The 20,820-nt window shown below is 40.1% G+C and overlaps 2 protein-coding genes across 3 annotated transcripts in view; one reads left to right on the top strand and one right to left on the bottom strand.

The window, feature by feature from the left end:
* Positions 1–1,535, top strand: part of LOC130184835 (transcription factor 20-like) — a 19,862-nt gene extending 18,327 nt beyond the window's left edge. Inside the window, exon 7 of one of the 2 annotated variants that reach the window (XR_008830057.1) lies at positions 1,397–1,535. The gene's annotated coding sequence lies outside the window, so the exon portion shown is untranslated. The remainder of the gene's footprint in view (positions 1–1,396) is intronic. The other variant, XR_008830056.1, reaches the window with a different exon arrangement.
* On the bottom strand, positions 136–20,820 carry unm_sa1261 (un-named sa1261). Its single transcript, XM_056400888.1, has 4 exons — positions 20,569–20,820; positions 8,492–8,719; positions 4,597–4,799; positions 136–2,519 (listed from the first exon to the last, which is right to left on the bottom strand). The coding sequence occupies exons 1-4, from the start codon at positions 20,585–20,587 to the stop codon at positions 1,704–1,706; spliced, it is 1,266 nt and encodes a 421-aa protein (XP_056256863.1). The 5' UTR covers positions 20,588–20,820; the 3' UTR covers positions 136–1,703.

Below are 20,820 nucleotides of genomic sequence, written 5' to 3'. Positions count from 1 at the left end.
CTAACGGGCTGCTAATTGTAGCTTCATATTTACTGTCCAGAGAGTGGTATCTTCTAACTCTCTGCAAGAAAGCAGATTGGCCTATTCCCAAAATATAAAATTATTCCTTTCATTAAAAAAAAACAAAACAAAGAACAGAGGCCACTTTTCCTTTTATTTTCCTCAGGGTATTTATTTCAACAAATTTTCACCACATTAATATTCATGCAATACTTCTGAAAAACACAAAAGGAGACTGAGATTTCTTAAACATTTTAATCCCCAAAATCCAAAAGACTTTTGTGTTTTCTACATTCGTCCGTCCCATCTCACATTAGCTTTCCAATGAATAATACGGCAAAAACTGGAATAAAAGGTTAAGGGGGCAGAAAAATGTTAGATATCCCCATTTACAGAATTCATATTTTATTCAGTCACAATTCAGTCAACATAGCCTGTTTAATGTTAAGGACCTTTCCAGGATATTGCCTATTTTTCAGAAAGAAGTCCAAATTTATCACTTCTTAGATAATTAGGTAACTGCTCAATGAAAGGTAGCCTACAATTTCCATGTTCTTTATTAACCATGCAACTAGAAAAATTAGGATTATTTTTGGTATGCAAGTAGTTGGCTGTACGTGATCACAAAGGAAATTTACTTTTTAGTTAATGCACCACCTTACAAATGGTTAGAAAAGTGTTTGATAACTGTGCTGCAGCAGTATTCAGTTATGGTCCCAGTTTAATGGGAGGACTGGTTAGAAAAATAATACGATACCTAATAATAACACTTGCTGCTGACCACGAGGTGTTTTCAGCCACTTGTATTGTTGATTGCTACTGTACAGTGGGTTCAAACATGAAGGGGGGACATTTTGGGAGAGAAAAACAGTCTACATACATCTACTTTTATGAGAGACCACAACAACAACAACAACATGATGACAAATAGTTCAAAGAAAAATGTAGCTGTGTGAAAGCCAAAATGGCCTGCTTCTACTGTTTGTTTTTTTTGTTTTGTTTTTTTAAGCAATTCAAATTTTCATTAATTTTAATTCTATTTCTCAGAGAGAAAATAAAAAAGCAGGGTTCAGATTTCTGCCACTCAATAAAACAAATCATAAATATATGCATCTGACATAAATAAATAATTTAAGTCCAAATAAAAATAAGAAAACACACACTTCACAAAAAACATATCTACCAAACATGAAAATGGTACACTACAATAAACACACAATAGTACCATCAGTCTTTTATGCACAAATCATCTGACTGAAAGCCAATCACATCCTTCTCTTCTTCTTCAGATTATTTTTGCAGTGATTGGGTTGTTCCAGAACATCTGAACATATTGCTTATGGATTATGTTGTTTGTTTTTGTTGCTCTCCCTTCAGTTTTTTTTTTTCTTTACAGGTGTCTGCAGAAATTCGTGTCTTGTACTGGTTCAGTAACTGAAGTATAGACCACATACAGGAGGCTACAGCGTGTGATTGTCTCACTGCTCATTTCCTCAGAGTTCGTCTTCATCAGAAATGATTAAATCCGCAGTGAAGCTACAACTTATGTCAGACTGTTGATAGTTTCCCCGACGCCAAACACCTGTCGGCACACTTCCCTCATCTACCTTTCTCCTGTTTCTCATACTCGGAGAAATCTTCCTCCTCAGCTCACACCAGCCTCACGTGTGAGCAGGTAGCCTGTAAAGCAGCATCAGCGGCCTCTACACACAGATCTCGATGGGTGTGGTCACCAGGATGCGTCCCCTCTCGTTGTTTTCTCTGTTGACCCGCTCGTAGCTGCCGGTGGAGGACGGCGAGCTGTTAGTGGACATGGAGGAGTAGTTGGTGTCCATCATGATGCTCCCTTTCGCCACCACACAGGCAGGTGACAGGCTCTGTTGCTTCAGTCTGTCCACCAACACGTCTTCTTCAGACGACGACGAGCTGATGTCCAGAGGAGGAGCGCTGTTCGCCAAACCTCCACCGCTGCTGTTCCCGTTCTCCGTGTCCAACATCCAGCACTGGTTGTAGTAGCTGAAGACTTCTTTGACGGAGCAGCGACGCTCCTGCTCGATGGAGAGGAGCCGGCGAAACATCCGCAGAGCTTCGTCGGTGAAGCGGCGCCACTGTGAAGGCACCGTGCCCGTCCGGCGACGCTGCCAGCGGACAAACTCCTCGTAGAAGGCGTCGTTCGGCATGGCCTTCTCCCAGGGGAAGTTTCCTGTCAGCATGCAAAAGAGCAACACACCAAACGCCCACACATCCGTGCTGTAGTCCACACAGAAGCCCTCGTGCCGCGAGGTGTCGCACAGCTCGGGCGCCGTGTACGGGATTGTACCGCTCACGCGCTTCACCGGAGAGCCGGCACGCCGTGTCATGCCAAAGTCCGACAGCTTGACCTTTCTGCACTCTTTGTCAAAGATGAGGATGTTCTCGGGCTTTATGTCCCTGTGGACCAGCTTCTTACAGTGCAGGTAATCCAGGGCGATGGCCACCTGGTGCACACAGCGCTTAGCCACCGTCTCAGGGAGTCCCACCTGAACAGAGAGCACAACAGTGATGGTGGACACACAGGACGCCACTGAGTTAAAGAGCAGCTCCACACTAGATTTTGTAAGGTGGGATGCTGAGTGGGATGAGAGTGTGGTCCTGTAGTGCCATGATACATTACAGGTTGTGGAAAAAGCCTGTCTGAGAAGCCACTCTTCAAAAAGGTGCCCTGTGGAGTCTTTGGCCACTAGTAGCTACAGAGCAGTGTTTTATAAGTGGGTTTGTCTTATTATGGTAGCTGAACCTAGCTAACAAACTAGCAACAGTAGCTAACTTGATAAAGAAATGACAACAAAGCACATTAAAACACATAAGAGTGTCTGGTAAGAGTTGACCTCAAGTCGCCCTATTTAGCATTTATAAGCAGTATATAAACATGTAATAAATGGTTTATAAGACTTTAATGTAGTAGTAAGCAGATGAATGGTTATTAAGGTGTTTTTAAACACCTTAAGAACTTTAACTAAAGAAATGACCCTGTTTACTGCTGCATTACAGTTTTCAAAACCATTATCAATATGTTGGTATGCTGCTTATGAATGAAAATTTGGTTAAGTTAAAGTAAAGTGTTAGTGTGTATGAACTGATATTAGTTCAGATTATAGCTTCATCTGGCGTATTTTGGATTTGTGTGGTCGATCAATAGCAAAAGTCACATGTGGAAGTACTTTGATTTTAAAACTGAATCCTCTGGTCGCAAGGATTTGATTCAAATGAACTGAATTCAGCGTTAAGTTTTGCTCAAAATGAACAGATCCTTACACTCTCTCATTCCCAAAACACCTGATCAGTCATAACATAAGGAGCCAGGTCAAAAAGCCTACTCAGTCCTTCACTGCTCTTTTATGTTAGTGATTCTTCACAGTAAAAGTTGAGTGGATTTTTGTGTTTTGGCACCAGGAGTGATGACTCTCCACAGAGCTGACAACTAAATGTCAGGCACAAAAAATAACAGCAGTAAACAGCACTGGATGCCAATGTGTAATCCACAGGGACATGGCATATGCATCTGTCGCTTCTCTGGAAATGAGTTGAAAAATACTTTCCGATATTTGGGGGATTCAGAGATAATCATTTTGTTAAAATGAACTCTACCTATTCCAATGTAAAATAAAAGAAAGAGTATATAATATTTACAGAAATATGTATGGAAATGTAACGTAACAGTAGTTCGCAGCTCATCTTTTTAAAGTGTATATGTGTCTGGGTTGTGGGTGACAGACAAGCCATCATTACTGCTTCACTTGTAAACTCATGTTTAACATTGTAATGTGTTTCACCTTGTAAGTGCTTGGAAATGTCCAGGAGATCCTCTCGAACTGGTGACAAAATTTAAACTTAAGTAACAGATATAAAAGTTTATTACCGATGTTGGATTGAGTATTTAGGATTTCCTAACCTGAGATAAGATAGGATGAAGTAACATAAGATTCCTAAAGGATTCCTAAAGTTAGATAAAATTTGCTTCTGTCATACCAAATTTATTTATTTATTTTATTATACTCCTCCTATCTTGACTTACGACCTAAGATATGAGGTTTCTGTAATATTATTAAATGATTTATTCCTTCTGATTGCAATAATAGAAATCATTGAGTTTGTCTTTCAAAGCACTTTGACATCAATGCTGTGGAGGCTGAAGCAATATGTTAATGCCATCTTTATCCGAAGCCTCTGCAAAATCACATAAACAGTGAAATCCTTTACACATATTACAGTGTTATATGCAGGTTTACAAGCGAGGTGCCACCGCAGTGTGAACTCCATCAGAACCGATGGCTGCATAGATTCAGAGTTGGTTCAAATTCTCCAGTTGGATGACATTTAACCGTTGCATAAGAGAATGTGCAACAAGATGCTGTAATTAGAAGATCATGAGCTGACATTTCTGTTTGTTTCATGTATTCATTTGAGGGACGTCACAATTGGCTCCTTGTTCGTGGTTGGACAATGCGTCTTACGAACCACTTCTCTCCCAGTATAACCTCGGCCCTAATGGTGTCTTGTGTACTATATGCTTACAACCCAGACTCTTCTACAGATCTGTGTCTCAGCTCATCTCACCTGTGGAGGGATGATGTCAAACAAGTCTCCGGCCAGAGCGTACTCCTGAGCGAAGATGTAGTACTCGTCCGTTTCGAAGGCGATGCCATACATGTTGATGATGAACGGACAGGGTGACAGGTAGAGGGAGATGCTGTACTCTCGCAGGAAGCTCTTCAGCTTGGTGGTCTTCTTCCTCAAAAACTTCAGGGCCATTTTTGTGCCTGAAAAACGAGGGCAGAGAACAGTTACATAACTTCCAATCTCTTTCCTCACTTCTTGTTCTTTTCCACCCTATTAAAGTGTTTGGGGACTTATTTCACAGCCGCCTAACTGCATGCAAGAAACTTAATTAAAATCATTTCAAATTTCATGAATAATTAAGCTCTCCGACGTCACTGAATTAAATCCTGATGGTTTTTTCACCCGTACATTTATATTGTGAGTATTTAAAATCTGCCAGACAAGTCATGTTCCCACAGAGTGACCAGGATGTTGATCTGCTTTCATGGCAGGGATTTTGCAGTAAAGTGATGTTTACAGCTGCAAGCATGTCCTCATATAGAGCCAGTAATAAGATTAGAAAGCCAAAGACAAGACATGAGTCTCATTCTACCCTGAAGTAAATCATTTCACTTTATATAATAATGAAGAGGATGCACAAAAACACTTTTAGTCATCTGGAGGGAACACAGAAAGGCAATTTGTGAGGACATGGTTCGGAGGCTCGACTCGCCTCATCTCCCCCTCAGCGGCCACTTGGTGCCCAGAACAAGAGTGAAGAGAAATTACCAGGACTAATCTGAAAGCCGCAAGAAATACCCCAGACAATAAACCTGGAGAGCTGCCACGTCTGCCTCTCCCTGCACCAACAGTCAGTGTGTCAGCAGAGATGAGAGGGGACACTTCTCCAATACCACCGGATCAGCTCTGCAAAGTGCTGCGTGCATTTTTACAGCGCGCAGCCTCTTTAGGGAAAGGTCGAGAGGGGGCTCAGGGTTTGTTCTTAAAGACACAATACAAGAAGAGTTTCCCCCATGTTGACGGGACATCCAAAAATGTTCTTTCTTACTTCTATCATGCTCTATGTTTCTTCCTACAATCACCAAAATACTTTCAGAGATGTATGATGTTATAATCTTGTAAATGTTGGCATGAATTCAGTGAGTTAGCTGTGGCAAACTGGCACCATTAAAAGTAGCTGAATTTGGTATTAGCAGTTCCGGTTTGCAGTGTACACATTGGACTGGTTACAACACCCACTAAATGAAGCTACTCCTCAGGCCTCCTAGAAACTTTATTTCATAAGAGTAACTAATGAAACATGAAGTATCGGACTTTGACTCCATGCACAGGCAGCAACATTAATGTGTGAACTGCCAAAACGTGTGTAAACAAGTCTGACGACGAGTGAAGCTGGACTGCAGCACAGACACTGAGTAAATAAGTACATTCCTGGCCAGGCAACTTGCTGCAAACACATCTGATTCACACAGAAGCCAACAAATAGCGGCTTGTGTCCCTTGCGCTACAGTAGTTTCATGTTTACATGGAATATTAGTTGCTTTGTTAAGTTAACCTGCTGGCTAAAATGCAGAAATAAACACCATCTGTTCAGGGAAACTCAGCTGATTTTTGTGAAGCTACAACTGTGAGTGTCCTGGGGCAGAAACTAAAATTAAATAAAACTTTTAAAAAAACAGCATATTTTGTTCAGTCAACTGTTTAAACACGGTAAACAAAATGGACAAAAAGATGGTTCACATTATGGTGAATATGGAGCCAAAACATTTCAAAACAATGACAGAGGTTTTAAGCAGGCAGCTGTTTACAACCAAACGTGTAAGAAAAATACCCATTACAACTTCCCAGAGCCCAGGATGACATGACCTGAAGATGTTCAGGTTAGAATGACAGACAATGAAACCGCAGAAGAAGAAAAGAAAACCGGCTGATTCTCCGGATTTTTTTAAGTTTTCCTGTAATATTTTGTTTAGTGTGTTGTAGTATTTGAAATCAACACCGCACCACCAGAGCAAAACTGAATATGTTAAGACTTTGGACTTTGGACAAAACAAAGAAATTTGCAACCTGAGAAGATTTGGTAGATCAATGTAAAAATAATCTGAAGCTATTATGATAATCAATTAGTGCTTTCAGATGGTTTTTCTTAAGCAAGATAATAAAAAAGTAAAACATTTTCTGGTTCCAGCTTCTTACTACAGGAAACCATGCAGAATCTATTTAGAGCAGAGCTGTTCAGCAGCTTACTGGCATACTACTACTGTATTTTCATGACACGTTTCTGTAGCCTCATTCTGTGCAGCTGTGATATGAAGGAAAAAATAAAACATATTGAACTGGATTTGATTGGCAGATAATCAATATTAAAAGGTTTTGTTAAGCAGTAGGACATACCTACTTCTTTCCAAAAATAAATATTAAGCGTGTCAATAAGGCGCCTCTGGCCATTACTTAACAGTTACCATCATTCTGATTTAGCCCAGAGTTTCCTGCTTCGCTAAAATGCATTTGCACACAATTATGATTCAAAAGGGTGGAAATGACTTTGCCTTCAGCCCATTTATTTCCACGGTTAACTTGACATTTACACGGAGCTGCATTAGAAATTTGAGGGCAGACGGTTAAAGCCACACTGGTCCTCTGATGCTTCTGAAAAGATGTCGGTGACACACCGGCACATCATGAAACAGCAGGTACACGTGCTTTCTCATACATCCCTCAACTGCACATTTTAGTGGCCAGAAAAGGTCACAATCATAGAGTGCAGCCACTCTAAAAAGGCTTTGTGCTCCATAAAAGAGATTATTAAGAGGCTCCGAGCAGATGGTCAACATTTTGGCTTTTAATGTCAAAAGGTTGAACACAATGTGTGTTTGTTAAATAGTGAATTTAGGCCGTCTGGATCCCGATCTGTGATGCATCACCTCATGAAAAGGCATTGCACACTACCTCAGATTTGGCTTTCAGGATTAATTTCTAAAAGTAAACACTTCAGAGCTGAATACGAGCGCTTTACCTGTGCGCCGATTATATGTTTGAGCAATGGAAAGAGAAAACAAACCACCATTATTTGTGATTCTCTCAGTAGATGCTGCTGTTGCTGTGAAATGGAAGCGTTTTAAAGCCGCACTCTGAATGACTGTTATGTAAAACGACTCCACCTCGTCACTCTGAAGTTCAAAGCAGGGACACAAAAGTGAACAACATCCCATTTTCTCCAAGTGCAACCTGAGTCTGGGGGAATCGTTTTCACCCGCAAGTGGTGTTTGAAACAAATTGTGTCCCGCTCCATCCAAAGAAAGATGGGCTCACCGTTGTTGGGTCCTGTGCTTTCCTTTCCCCATCTTTTGGATTAAAATATCAAAACCCCAAGAAATCAGATCATTTACTTCAAGTAAAATAGAAATAACGGACATTACAAGTCAAAGTCTTGGATTCATAATGTAAAAATACACATGTATTATTTTGAAATTTTAAGCAACAGGTCGATGACTTTAAACAGAAGCATGGCCAGATTAAACTCCTCGGGACCCTGGGGCAACAATTTGTTGTTGGGTCCCTGCTGACATCTACCATACATGGCAGGATCATTACTTGTCAGGGCACCTAGAAACCAATCAGTGCTCTGAAATGATTAGTGGATTTATTGATTGACAGAAAATTAATTTGAATTAACTGACTTTTTCCAGCCTGTGCATATTTGCTAGGTTCCTGATTTTCTCTGATGTAAACTCCACATTTTTCGGTTTTTGATCATTGATCATATTATTCAATATTGGTCAAAATTGGAATATGTTAACTTGGGTTACTGCTAAATAAATAATCCACTGATTGAAAAAATAATCAGCAGATTAAGGGAAATACAATCGTTAGTTGCAGCACTAGTTATTACCTCTGATTTTGTGGATGACCAGGTCAACTTTCCCGTAGGTGCCCTTGCCCAGTTCCCGGACGACCTCATAGTATTTGTTGATGTCCAGCTTTTCCAGGTTCTGTGCCGCGATCAGCTGGAGCTCCTCCAGGATGTCGATAGAGGCACGGGAGCCATGGGTTGAGGAGTTCATTCTTGTGGCAGGACGGGAGGGGCCGGGGTCGAGGGCTGGTCTGGAGACAGATGTTCCTGTAGAGCAGGAAGGAAAGCAAGGTTCACGATGTGGAACAGTATCCACCCACGTCCCCCTTCCCACTCCACTCCCACTCTATAGAAAGCACACCTATTGTTATTGTACATAAACATATAGGAATGGTAAATGGGAATGTTGTGAGTCCAGGCCAAATGAGCTGTTATATAAGCTTTGTTTTGTATGTGCAGGGCTCCAGGACAAAGACAGGGAAAAGGTGTGGCTCGTGTTGGTTTTTTTCTGGGGCAACCAGTCTTCCCGACAAGAACTGGAGTCTACAGCCACGCTAGTAGCTCTGTTAGGTTGTACCTGGGCTCGAATATTGATATTTATTTTAGTCTTAAACATATGATAATAATAATAATAATAATAACAAAATTAAAACAAATAAATACATGAACTGCTATAAAATAATGAGTTAATGTCACAAACAGATTTTAGCAATCGGGGTTTCTGCAGGTATTGAAAAGTCTTAAAAAGCAGTGAATTTAGTTCCCTCAAAAAGACGACTTGGAAGGTTTTAAAAGATCTTGAATACTTTTTCTTGCTGTAGACGGTATCATTATTATAAGTTAGGTAACGTCCTCCACAAGCGGCTGCACAGCAACAGCCTGGACTCTGTGCGGCAACAGCTCAAAGACATGCAAATCAAAGAGAATGGAGACTATTAGTCTATTGATTGACATTCTCAGATTCAGTATCTCTGGGAAAATTGTGAGAAGCATTTTTTCACCATTTTTGATGTTTTGTTGACTGTAAACAATTGAGCGATTAATCTAAAAACTGGTAAACAAGGAAAATAATTAGCTGCAGACCTAGAAGACTCAAACCTGCCCCTCCTGAAGGTGTGAGTGAAGCTAAGTCAATGACATATCATCAGAGCGTTTAACTGGATGTGAGGAGGAGGAAAGTATTGCTATTTGTGGATCTGATCGTCCGCAGCTGATTAACGATCCTCCCGATTAATGATCCTCCTTCTGACTTGATGTGTTTCTACTCTGTCGCGCCTGCTGCCTCCCATTCTCAGCAAATCTGTCTCACCTTCCTTCTCCCCCTGCTACCAAAAAGAAGCCAAACAACACTCGTCCATCACTCATCACCCACGGCAGCTGACATCTCCGACTGTCTGGAGAGGCTTTGCAGCCCTGATGGCGCAGCAGAATTGTACCATCTCTCGTTAACAGGGATGAGAAAGTGTGGAATGAGACAGGATGCTAGCCACATCCTGTCTCATGCATCGGGTCCATCTGTGCCCGCCTCGGAGACGGCTCCTGTCTGCAGTGTGGGTGTGCATGATGGGAAAATGTGTACACAAAACTCAAGAAAGACATGTGAAACCAGTGACACCAAACAAAATATACAGTATGTTCCACTAGAAAGAAGTGCAGTCACAGTAAATCTGCCCTTTGTGTTACTCATAAATCCAAAAAAAAAAATTAATTAATACAATAATTACATTTAAGATCTTTATGAAATCAGACCTTGCTTTTGATTCCTTTTGTGGCCATTCATTGTATTTTCATTCACTAATTACGTGTATACAGATACTTAAGGCTGATACTGATATTTCAGTTGGTTTATCAATCTCTTTTGTAGTTTTCACAGGAAAGTGTCTGTTGATGTTTTCTAAACTTCTGTACTTTAGTTTTATTTGTCATTATTGTTTAAAGCTATGATACCCATGATTTTCTTCAAATCAAACCGTTTATGGTTTGCACATAAAAAGCATTAAGGCTGGGGAAACACGGGGTGGCTTTTATTGTGAAGCAGCTACAGGAAATGTTTGTCAGTGTTTTCAAAATATCTGTGAATAACTGGTGCTAGTAGATTTTGACATCTTAACGTTCTCGGTTTGTGATACTTTTTCGTGACTGATATAAAACCGAAATTTTGCAGCTGAAAACATTTTTACTTTATTATTTTTACTTTTCACTGGTTGACAACATATGTAAAAGTGATGCTGTTATCAGATTACCTCAAAATTAGTTTTTTGCACTGACAGATACACCAATATGACACATCTACAATAAGCTAATATCAGCTGATATACAGTATCCTCAGTCTACAATTTTCAAGTAATGAGTTCGGCAGCGTTTTCTAAACCTCTGTACTTCTACTATTGAAATGTAACACATGATTATCATTTTAAAAGCTCCAGTCCTTGGGATTTCTTGAAATTAAATCATTATCTGTTTGCACTTTTATCTATAATGACCACTGAATGTGTTTACATTCACACTGTATGGATTAAGTTATTGCCAACTAAATATTTCCTTCTCATGCTGCTTCACATTAAAAGCACAGAGACTGCCAACTTTGCAACAAGAAAAATAAAAATGAGAAGAATAAAAATCAAAAAGAGCATCCCTGGCCCTGATTATATAATAGTATAGAGCCAAATAACAGGATTACTAAAGTTCGTTTGATGCTTTATAACTGCCAATGTGCTCCTGCCTCTTTGCAGGTATTTTTACATGTTCGCTGACTACGATTACATCTTGTCATCTTGTGCAGTTGAGCACGCCTTCGAGTATGTTGGCGATACAACAAATTGTACTAAGTTGCGGTTAATCTAAACAGAAAATGTCTTACTGCTGCTTCACATTAAAAGCATTGAGGCTGGTGAAGCACAGGGTGGTTTTTATTGTGAAGCAATACAGGAAACACACTGTCACTGAGGTTAATGCTGACTGCGATCATTCATCAAAAATTCGATCCAGATACACTAGTCGCTCTTCTGACAAAGCAGCTGCTCGACAAGTTCTTGTAACCACCAATCAACCAAAGACTGAAACCTCTGGATCAAAACATTCGGATCAATACATCGCTTTAAAACCTCATTAGGAAATTTGAACATACTGAAAATACATTTACAAATAGCTGAAACTCAAAGAAAACCGGGCTTTCATGCAGTGACAGTGGTGGATAAAAACGGCTCAGGACACAAACAGTATGTGCTGAGCAGAAAAGTACAAAAGCAGATAAAAATGAGGAGTCAGCTGAACCCAAAGGAGCCAAGTGGCTGTCTATCACCGGTCCACTCAGCATCCCCTTGACAAGGTCAATAAAACACACTGGATGAGAAAGCCAGTGAGAAAAAGTACCTGCTGTTCACAGATGAACAAACAGTCTCTTCTTTTTATATTTTTGTTTTGTGATTAGATTTTTAATAAACTGTTCTTTCCAGTTTTTCTGCACGGCCGCGCATCACAGTCAAAAGTGTCCACATTACCAACACAATAAATGAAAATGGGCTTTGAAAAATGAAAACCAGACTGAGGCATCTCGTCTCTGAATTCAGCATTTTCAAATAACACTGACAGGTTGGAGAGCTGCACTTTGTGACTTGTTTTTTTGTTCATGTGTCACATGTAGAGCTCATAACAATACTCTTCTAAAAAAAAAAAAAAAGGAACAGATTGATTTAAACCTCATTTTCACACAACTTCCATGTCCCCATGCATGTAGCACAAACTGTAACAAGGCATTGTGCTACATTTGAAGCTTTGAAAATCTTCTGATAAACAGTAAGTGTGATTCCATACACCTGTTTTGTGTATTTTAATTTGGGAAATGCTGGCAATTGGCTGGATCAGGTCAGTACATTCAGCCTAGTGTCATCTGCTTCCAGCCCTTTATGCATTTGCTTCTCTCCTACTCTCTGTGCTCACATAAACAGAATTTTAATACAGTTGAATTCCCAATAAGCTGTTCTAGTTTATTATGTATTTCTATTTCTGCTGTCAGACAACAGAACAAGTATGAAATGGTGACTGAAACACAGTCTATTAAGACTACAAGGGTCTGAAAAGTCAGTAATTACATTTATGTAACATACTGTATGTCTATGATATAAACCTATAATATAAACAGATATACTAAAATACATGTTTCTATTAGCTAGACCTATATGTCAATATATGGTATTGTTTCAATTTCTAACAGTAATGCATGTCATTTTTATATATATATATATAGAGGACATACTGTATATACATATATGATTTACTTCGTATGTACATATATTTTATAAATTGAACAACCATTAATATGTCTAATTTTCAAAGTTCCAAACATTATTTGCTGAGCAAATGACGAAAATATCAATCTCTCATGTCCTCTTTAACTGGATTGCGCATCAAACTTTTCTCGGTTCTTCCCTGGCCCACGCCCCATCCCTTCACCAAGTTCGGTGCTGTACTTTTTGCGTAATCCTGCTGACATCGTTGCCAAGCTAATTAATCATAAAGTGCGTTTTTTAATCGTGTTCCCATCTCATTGCACCTTCATCCTCTGGAAAGTTTAATGGCATCTGATTGGAGAAGTAGCGCCACCAGCTGTTTGTCTCAAATGGAAACTTACATTTATTAATATTTTCTCTTGTAAGACAGCTTTTGTTGAATGACTGACTGAAGGCTTAACACTGTATTTACTGTTGCCTTGTTTTATTCTTGGCTTCACTTAACCATGAAAACCTTGACATGTATGCATGGAGTATGCATAGTGTCACACTTCTCTCCTGAGCATAAGTATACGCTCATATGTGCTCTCACACTGCCGTCATGTCAAAGAGCCTGGAGATGAAAGAAGTCACAACCAGCACTAATTAGAAGCATCTTATATTCGCTGAAGCTCCCAGCAACCCCAGTGCTCCTTCTCTGGGTATCGGTGCCATGCCTGTTCCCCAGAGGGCCTCAAGGAGCGCCAAGCCCCGTTTGCCTCCCGGATAAGTGCGATGAGACCGCCCTGCTGTCTTTCTTCTCAGTGAAACGCTCATGTGTAATCAAAGCACAGCTGGAACGCAGCCAATCTGCCTTGCGCCATTGCTGCTCTTCTCCACTTCTGTACCTCCCTGCTAATGTTACCTACCTATTACACCACACAGGAGTGGAGGTGAAGGTACAGTCTAACTGTGGGAATACCTGCTGATGGGAAGCAGCGCTAGCACAGAGGCGACAAGCTCACAAAGTGTTAATGACCATTTATCCATCCTCAGGCAGCAACAGCGGCAAGTTGTCGTGCCTGCCATGACGACTGGCTAATTTACTTAATGTTGTCAACTGCTCCTTGTACTACACGCTTCTTATGGATTGTCTAAACACTTGATTTTTATGCTGTAAAATGGTCCACTTAGTATGTATTATGTTATGCGTATTTGAAAATAAAATGACTGCCTAATTTTGTCCTGTACTGGTCAGGCTATAACAGGTAGCACCGTTCCCTCGATCAAAGTGCGGCTCCTTGTGTCAAGAAAAAAGGAACTTCCCATGTGGAGTACCACAAGGTTCGTTTCTTGTTCCCTTGCTCCTCAGTCTACTGTATGTTACACTGACTCAACCATTGTAATCTTGTATGCATGTGATAGAAACCATTTCATGCTAAATTTCACACTCAGTTTCTCTTTCCCAACTATAAAGCCTTACACATATGCATACACTCACAGAGACTGGAAACCCTAGAGGGTAAAAAGTTAGTAATCCTCAAGTAGAGCTGTTCTGTGTACCTTTCCACATGGAGTACCACACTGCTCAACTCTGGGTCCGCTACTTCTCAGACATTATTTTTTTACTACAAAAGGGTCATCATTTGCTACTGATTTTCACCACTATGCTGATGACTCCAAATTCTATATAGCTGATGATCCTGTCTGAGCCCTCTTCACTGGCCTTGTAAAAGGCATCTCCTTCCTCCTGATGCATAGTCAAATCAGTCAAATCTGACACACACATTTTTAGATTCAGTGTGATTTACACTTCTAGATGATATCATTATCTCTGATGTCCATCATGAATGAACATCCATAAATCAGCTTAGAAATCATAAAAAGACACTCCTTATAACTGCAGAACTTGCCTGAGAATCATTACATTTTTAAATGGTGGCCAGTTTGCCACTGTATAAACAAATAAAGGTTAAAAAAAACAAACAAACACTGGGGCTCAAGGTGTGGCTCTCAGTGTCACTGAATCTATTCCATTATAATTCCTGTTCCAAATCCGCAAAGCATTATGGGAACTGAAAGTCCAAAGTGAGACAAAAGTAATAGCAGTGGCACAATCCATTAATATTTCCTCTTTTCCATGTTGCATGATCAATGTTGTTTTGACATTACTAAGGCTCAGAACATCCCGTCAATGTGTTTCTTTATAAACACTGGAATACTGACACTTTCCTTTACCCACACATACACAGATATTTACCGTGTTGAAAACCTGTGAACATAAAGACATAAACTCAAACTGTTTTAAATTGAATGAAACACTTTTTAATAGTACTATTGTACAATACATGTATAGTACAACTCACAAGCAAAGTTATGGGATTCAGAAAAAGACAACAACAACAAAAAAAAAAATATAAATAAATAAATAGTTGGCAAGAAATGTATTTGTGACTGACTGGTCTTATTTTCGAGCCACAGAAATTGAACAGAACGAAAAAGGTCAGTACATTTCTCTCTTCCCTTCACAGAAAAGCCAGTGCAAGCTTTTATTTAAAGTACCGCAATGCAATGCTCTCAGGTATCTCCAGAAAGGCAGCAAATCAATTGCGGCTTGTGCAGAATAATGCTGCAAGAGCTTTAACTGGAACAAAGAACACAGATCAGACTGTTCCTGTTCTAAAGCCCCTGCAGTTAACACCAGTTAGTTTTAGGACAGATTTTAAGATCATACAACATGTTCATCAGTCTATTCATGGCACCAGATCACCGCTGATATGCTGCCAATACATGCTCCTGTTCCCTCAGATCCACAGACTCTCTGCTGTTCGCTGGACCAAACAATCACACAAAGCAACAGAGAAGCTGCCAAAACATCAGTGGACACCTGAACACGTATACCACATATTAACACTACAGGCGACTGGTAATAAACATGACAAACCCGACAAAAGTGCTGAGTAACGGTCTCTGTGTTGCTTGGCAAACATGAAACCACACACACACACACACACACACACACACACACACACACACTTAACGGTGCAGGAAAAAAAAAACTGCTTCTGCCACCTCATTTGTGTTCAGGCCAACATCGACTTGTAAAACATCAGCACCCAATTAATCATTTGTAATGTTAAATCAATATGTCACCCAACTGAAAAATACTTAACAAGTGCTCCCATCTTAAGCCGTATTTGGCTCCCAACAAAAGTCTTTAGAGCTCCGAAGGTTCCAGAAAGAGGAGAGAAGAAATACTAGGTAAACTTTTATCTTGTTAAATTAGACTTAAAGAATAATTTATGCAATAGAACATAAAAAAAAAAAAAAAAAAAAAAAAAAAAAAAAAAAAGAGAGGAGCTATTTAAATTTTTAACTAGTTGTATTTTGTTTATACCTGTTACCATATTTGGACTGTAGAGCATGTTTTTAGGCAATGGCTCTACCACTGGGTCCAGACTGAACTCTTAACAACTACTCAATGGATTGTCATGAAATTCAGTACAGACATCTATGATCTTCAGAGGATGAACGCTTATCCCCCGACTTCCTTTAGTGCCACCATGAAGTGAACATCTGTGTTTTTTACTGACATGTTTTAAAAACTATTGGATGGACTGCCTTAAGATCTGGTACACGTATTCGGGCTACACTGATCATAACGCAACGTCCAGTATTTAGCTTTACGACCAAATACCTGAAAACCTGTAGTCTCTCTGAATGATAGACACCTACTAATTAAGACAATGATGGGATAGACAGAAAAATGTCTCACAATATTGACTTATCACTTAGCTTTGGCAAATAGCCTGACCTTCTCACAACTTTTATTAAATATAGAAACATATTTTTTTGAGATATCCTGCTAACACACAAACAAGCAAACTGAGTAGTGACAACATAAAGTCCTCAGTGAGGGTGATAATATTCTCAGCAACATTCACAATCCATGTTTTGACTTGTTCATTTGTTGTATCTTTATCAGAGGCAAAAACTGATACCCTTGATACCCTTAGCCTTGACTTAGAAAGACTTTCTGTGTTAATGCAAACATAAAAAGGTCCAGAGCTAACAAGCCAAACAGCTTACTGGTAGAACAGACTAATGCCTGTGAAGCCATTCATGCATTGTTAAGTGTGGCTGGATGAGTATAAATGTAGCTCACGCCATCCTGCAACATCTGCATCCTCCGGCACAACGCTGTCTGAAACCAGCAGAGTAGGATGGACTGGATGCGAGTCCACAACATGACGAGAAGACGAAGGAAATCAGAGCTGTTCGACTTCCAAACTCTGACTGTGCATGTCTCACTCTGTTATTAGGTGGAGGATCAGCAGCTCGGTATTAAAATGAAGACCTGTCATCTCCTCTGCTCACATCCCATCAGAGTCTGAGCTGCAGAAGAAATCCTAACACCGTGCTGCATCATTTCCAACAGAAAAGCAAAGATATTCTGTAATATTTTCTTCTACAATAAATTGAAAATGAAATTAATCGGTAGTTAATGTTGCTCCAGTATAAAATTAGAGGCAAGTCAAAGTCAGCGATTCAACAGGACTGGATTCTGAGTTGTGCCAGTCTGGCAGGTTGTTTAATTACCTGAACTGTTGACCTGCCAGGACAGTGGAGTTTGTATTGTGCTTAAATAGAAACAAACAGCATTGTAAAACACAGTGGAATATTTTAGGCTTCACTAGAGCTGAAACGATTAGTCCTTCGACAGAAAAATAATCAGCAACTATTAAACGATTAACGTTTCACCGTGATGCCAAACAGTCTGTAGTTTCAGCTTCTTGAATGTGAGGATTTTATGCTTTTCTTTGTCATATTCAATTGAAGCTGAATATCTTGGGTTTAGCACTGTTGGCTGGTCAGAATAAAGCTCAAACAATAAAAAAAACAACAACACATTTTAAGATATGACCTTTGTCTCTGGGAGCTTGTGAGTTTATGAGCATGTTCTCAATATTTTTTTTTTTAGACGAATGATTAATAGAACAATACTCAGAAGAATAGCTGATAATGAAAATAACTGCAACCCTGGGCTTCCCCTCTGCTCTTATCTTCGCGTATCACGTAATCATGCACAAACAAAATGCTGCTGAATTTTACAAGGACATTCACATATTTGAAAAACATAAACAGACACTGCTATAAAATGGCTCCAAGTTTCACTGTAGTGGTAATGAACTGAAATGTCATTTGGTTTTGTCGGTCATCAGTTAGCAGTTGGTGTGTGCCAGCAGAGCCTGCTGAACTCAGTGAACTCTCGGCCTCCATCATCAGAGCGGGAAGGGGGGGGGGGGGGTGTTTCACTGTAATCTATCTGCAGCACAAACGGTCACAAGCTGAATCAAACCATCTTTACCGGTCCAATCAAACAGAAACCAGTCCAGTGGATGGAAAGTGGACAGGCTTCCTCGCCTGCACCAGTCTTTGTGGGCCTGTTAGCTCCATCCTTTGTCATTCTTACCTATTCACGTCAGAGCCAGTGAGCTAACATGTGCTGTGAAATGTTATTCTGACAGTGCCCATAGAGAAACACAGATTATTTCTGCCCCACAAGCAGCTCTTTCCTCCTAAAATGTTTGTAGAAGTAAAAGCTCAGGCCTTCACACTCACACTGCATGTGCGTGTATGGACCTGTCTCCCTGTGCGGCGGCCCGAGTCTCGGTCCTCCGGCGGGGCCCAGTGGTCGGCTCCCACAGAGCTCATGGAGCTGTGGAGCACATCAAAGCGGGCTTGCTTTAACTGGCTCGGCCTACAGCATCTTCAAACACTGGGGCTTTGTGCCCGCACGCTCAGCGGCAAATCACTGGGCCACTGCTGTAATGGCAACCCATTTCTGCTGCTGTGAACCCCAGACTACAGTTGGTAACGTTACTCCCTTTTGTCTGCTTTAATCTCTGCCCCTCTTTCTTCTTCTGGCACTCTCTTTCCTCTGTCTGCTGTGTTTACATGAGCATCAGTGCAGCCAGAAAACCAGACAGACATCTTGGTTTGGTCAGCTGTAGGGCTGTGACTAATGACTATTTTCACCATCCATTAATCCACTGATGAATCAATTAATCTTACTCTCAAAAAAAAAAAAAAAAAGCAAACACAAACTTCTCAGAACCAAAAGTGATGTCTTCAAATGTCTTTTGTTCGCAAATGTGCCTCTTGAAACACTTAATTTTGAAGCACTAGCTCCTAAATTTCTGACAGAAACACACAAAACAGGCTTCTCAGTTCTGCCATGTGAAACTGTCGCTGCCATATTTCATCAGATACGTTAAGAATCTAATGTGAGTCTCATTAGCTGTTAGAAAACACCGTCCCCGGCTGACTCATGGCTACTGATATCATACTAGAAGACAAGGCTTTATGTCCCAAATAAACAGGGCTGCAACTTATTTTCATTGTTGCTGGAACTGCTGATTGTTTTGTTGATTAATCAACTAATTGTGTGAGAAAATAGTGAAAAAAACACCCATCAAAAATTCCCAGAGCTGAAGGCGACGCAAGATAAATGTCCAAAACCCAAAGATATTCAGTTTACAGTGAATTGCAACAATTAAAACCAAAATCAAATCATCTCATTTAAGAAGCTCAAATCAGAAAACTTTCTGCTTTTTGACAGTAAAATGAAAGTCTTTGGGGTTTCAACTGTTCATTGGACAAAACAGGCAAAATGAAGACGCCACCATTTGTTGGTCGTCAAGTGACGTCTTCAAATGTCTCATTTTTTCCAAACAAATGTCCAAAAGCGACAGATTTTCAGTTAATAGTGAACATGACGATGAAAAACACAATCTTTTCATTTACAAAACTGAAACCAGATCATTTTTGGCAATCTTTCCACAATTTTTACCTTAAAAAAAATTACTAGAAACTACTAACAGATAATCAATATGGTTATTGATTATCTTTCTGTAAAGCAACTAATTGCTGCAGCCGTTTTTCAAAAAAAAATTTAAAAAATACTCTGAATATTCTTTAGTTTCAGCTTCTCAAATGAGAGAATCTGCTATTGGTGGCTCCAAAACGGAAACGTATTCAGTTTACACAAAATTCAGTCAATGCTTGAGAAATGACCGAAACAACAAACTGATTATACCAATTACTTTTCTGTCAATGACAAATCAATAAATCGACTAATCGCTTCAGCTCCAAACAGCTGATAGTAGGAGCTCTGCAGATCAATTTGAGACTCCAGATGCCTTTTTTGTGCCATTTCCCACATGATGTATGTATTCACATTAATAAAAAAAATGAAGGCTGAATTCAAGTATCTATAACTGATCATCCTGTATCTGAGCTGAGGTCATTGCCAGTAACAATGTTTACAGCCTCAGAGCCACAAACTGCAACACAAAGACATGAAGTGTGAATCAGCTCTGCAGACACAAAGCCTGCTTTACATCCATTACAACTGCTGCACATGTGAAGTCAGGCAGTGCAGGAGTGTGTGTGCACATGAGGGTGTTTGTGCAAAATGTGTTCAAATGCAGAAACGTGTGATCAATATAATTACAAATGCCAATAACAGAAATAGAGATTGACGGGTTATATATGTGTAGCTGGGACACAATAGCTTCAAAGCAGCTCTATTGTTCTGCTCAGTCAAGTCACATGGTGCAACTTTTTTTTTTAATTGTGTGTGAGAATTTAAAATGATTTACAGCTGCAATTAAAAAAACAAACATGAGTTTGAATGAGGATAATTAACAGTGTAAAGCCTCATGGCTTTAAACACAACAGTAGACTAGCGTGATGCTCTGCAACACAGCATCACAAATACACAAAAAATACACAATTCAAACACAATCTGAGGGGAAATGTATAAAAACACATCTGGACACATAAACCAGATTTTAATTAGCAGTTAATTGGTTTAGCTGGAATAAAACACCAGCCTGATCTTACCTTTGAAAATGCGCTGCATGCAATATCAGTCCATCCAGACAACACCTGAGTCTTGAACGAGCTGAGGAGACGTCGCAGATCTTTGAAGTGTGTTGTTGGTTTAATCCTCAGCGGTGCAGAGAAACACCGAGCCTGACACTGACACCTCGGCAGGGACCTCCGCCGTCCACACCGCCGCTGTCCGTCACAGACTGTCCGCCGCTCAGTCGCCTCAGAGCCGCTGTCTATTGTCTCCGCACTCCGCCGGCGGAC

Source organism: Seriola aureovittata, chromosome 17, assembly GCF_021018895.1.
Source record: "Seriola aureovittata isolate HTS-2021-v1 ecotype China chromosome 17, ASM2101889v1, whole genome shotgun sequence".
In the NCBI taxonomy this organism is placed as follows: Eukaryota; Metazoa; Chordata; class Actinopteri; order Carangiformes; family Carangidae; genus Seriola; species Seriola aureovittata.
Note: the sequence above shows the minus strand (reverse complement) of the source record. Positions and strands in the feature narration are given on the sequence as shown.

Bases quoted from the DNA above. Each gene is read 5' to 3' on its own strand.
- unm_sa1261 (XM_056400888.1), bottom strand. The intron at 4,800-8,491 runs GTAATAACTAGT...CTCGTTTTTCAG, and splicing joins GGTCATCCACAAAATCAGAG to GCACAAAAATGGCCCTGAAG. The intron at 2,520-4,596 runs GTGAGATGAGCT...CTCTCTGTTCAG, and splicing joins TTGACATCATCCCTCCACAG to GTGGGACTCCCTGAGACGGT.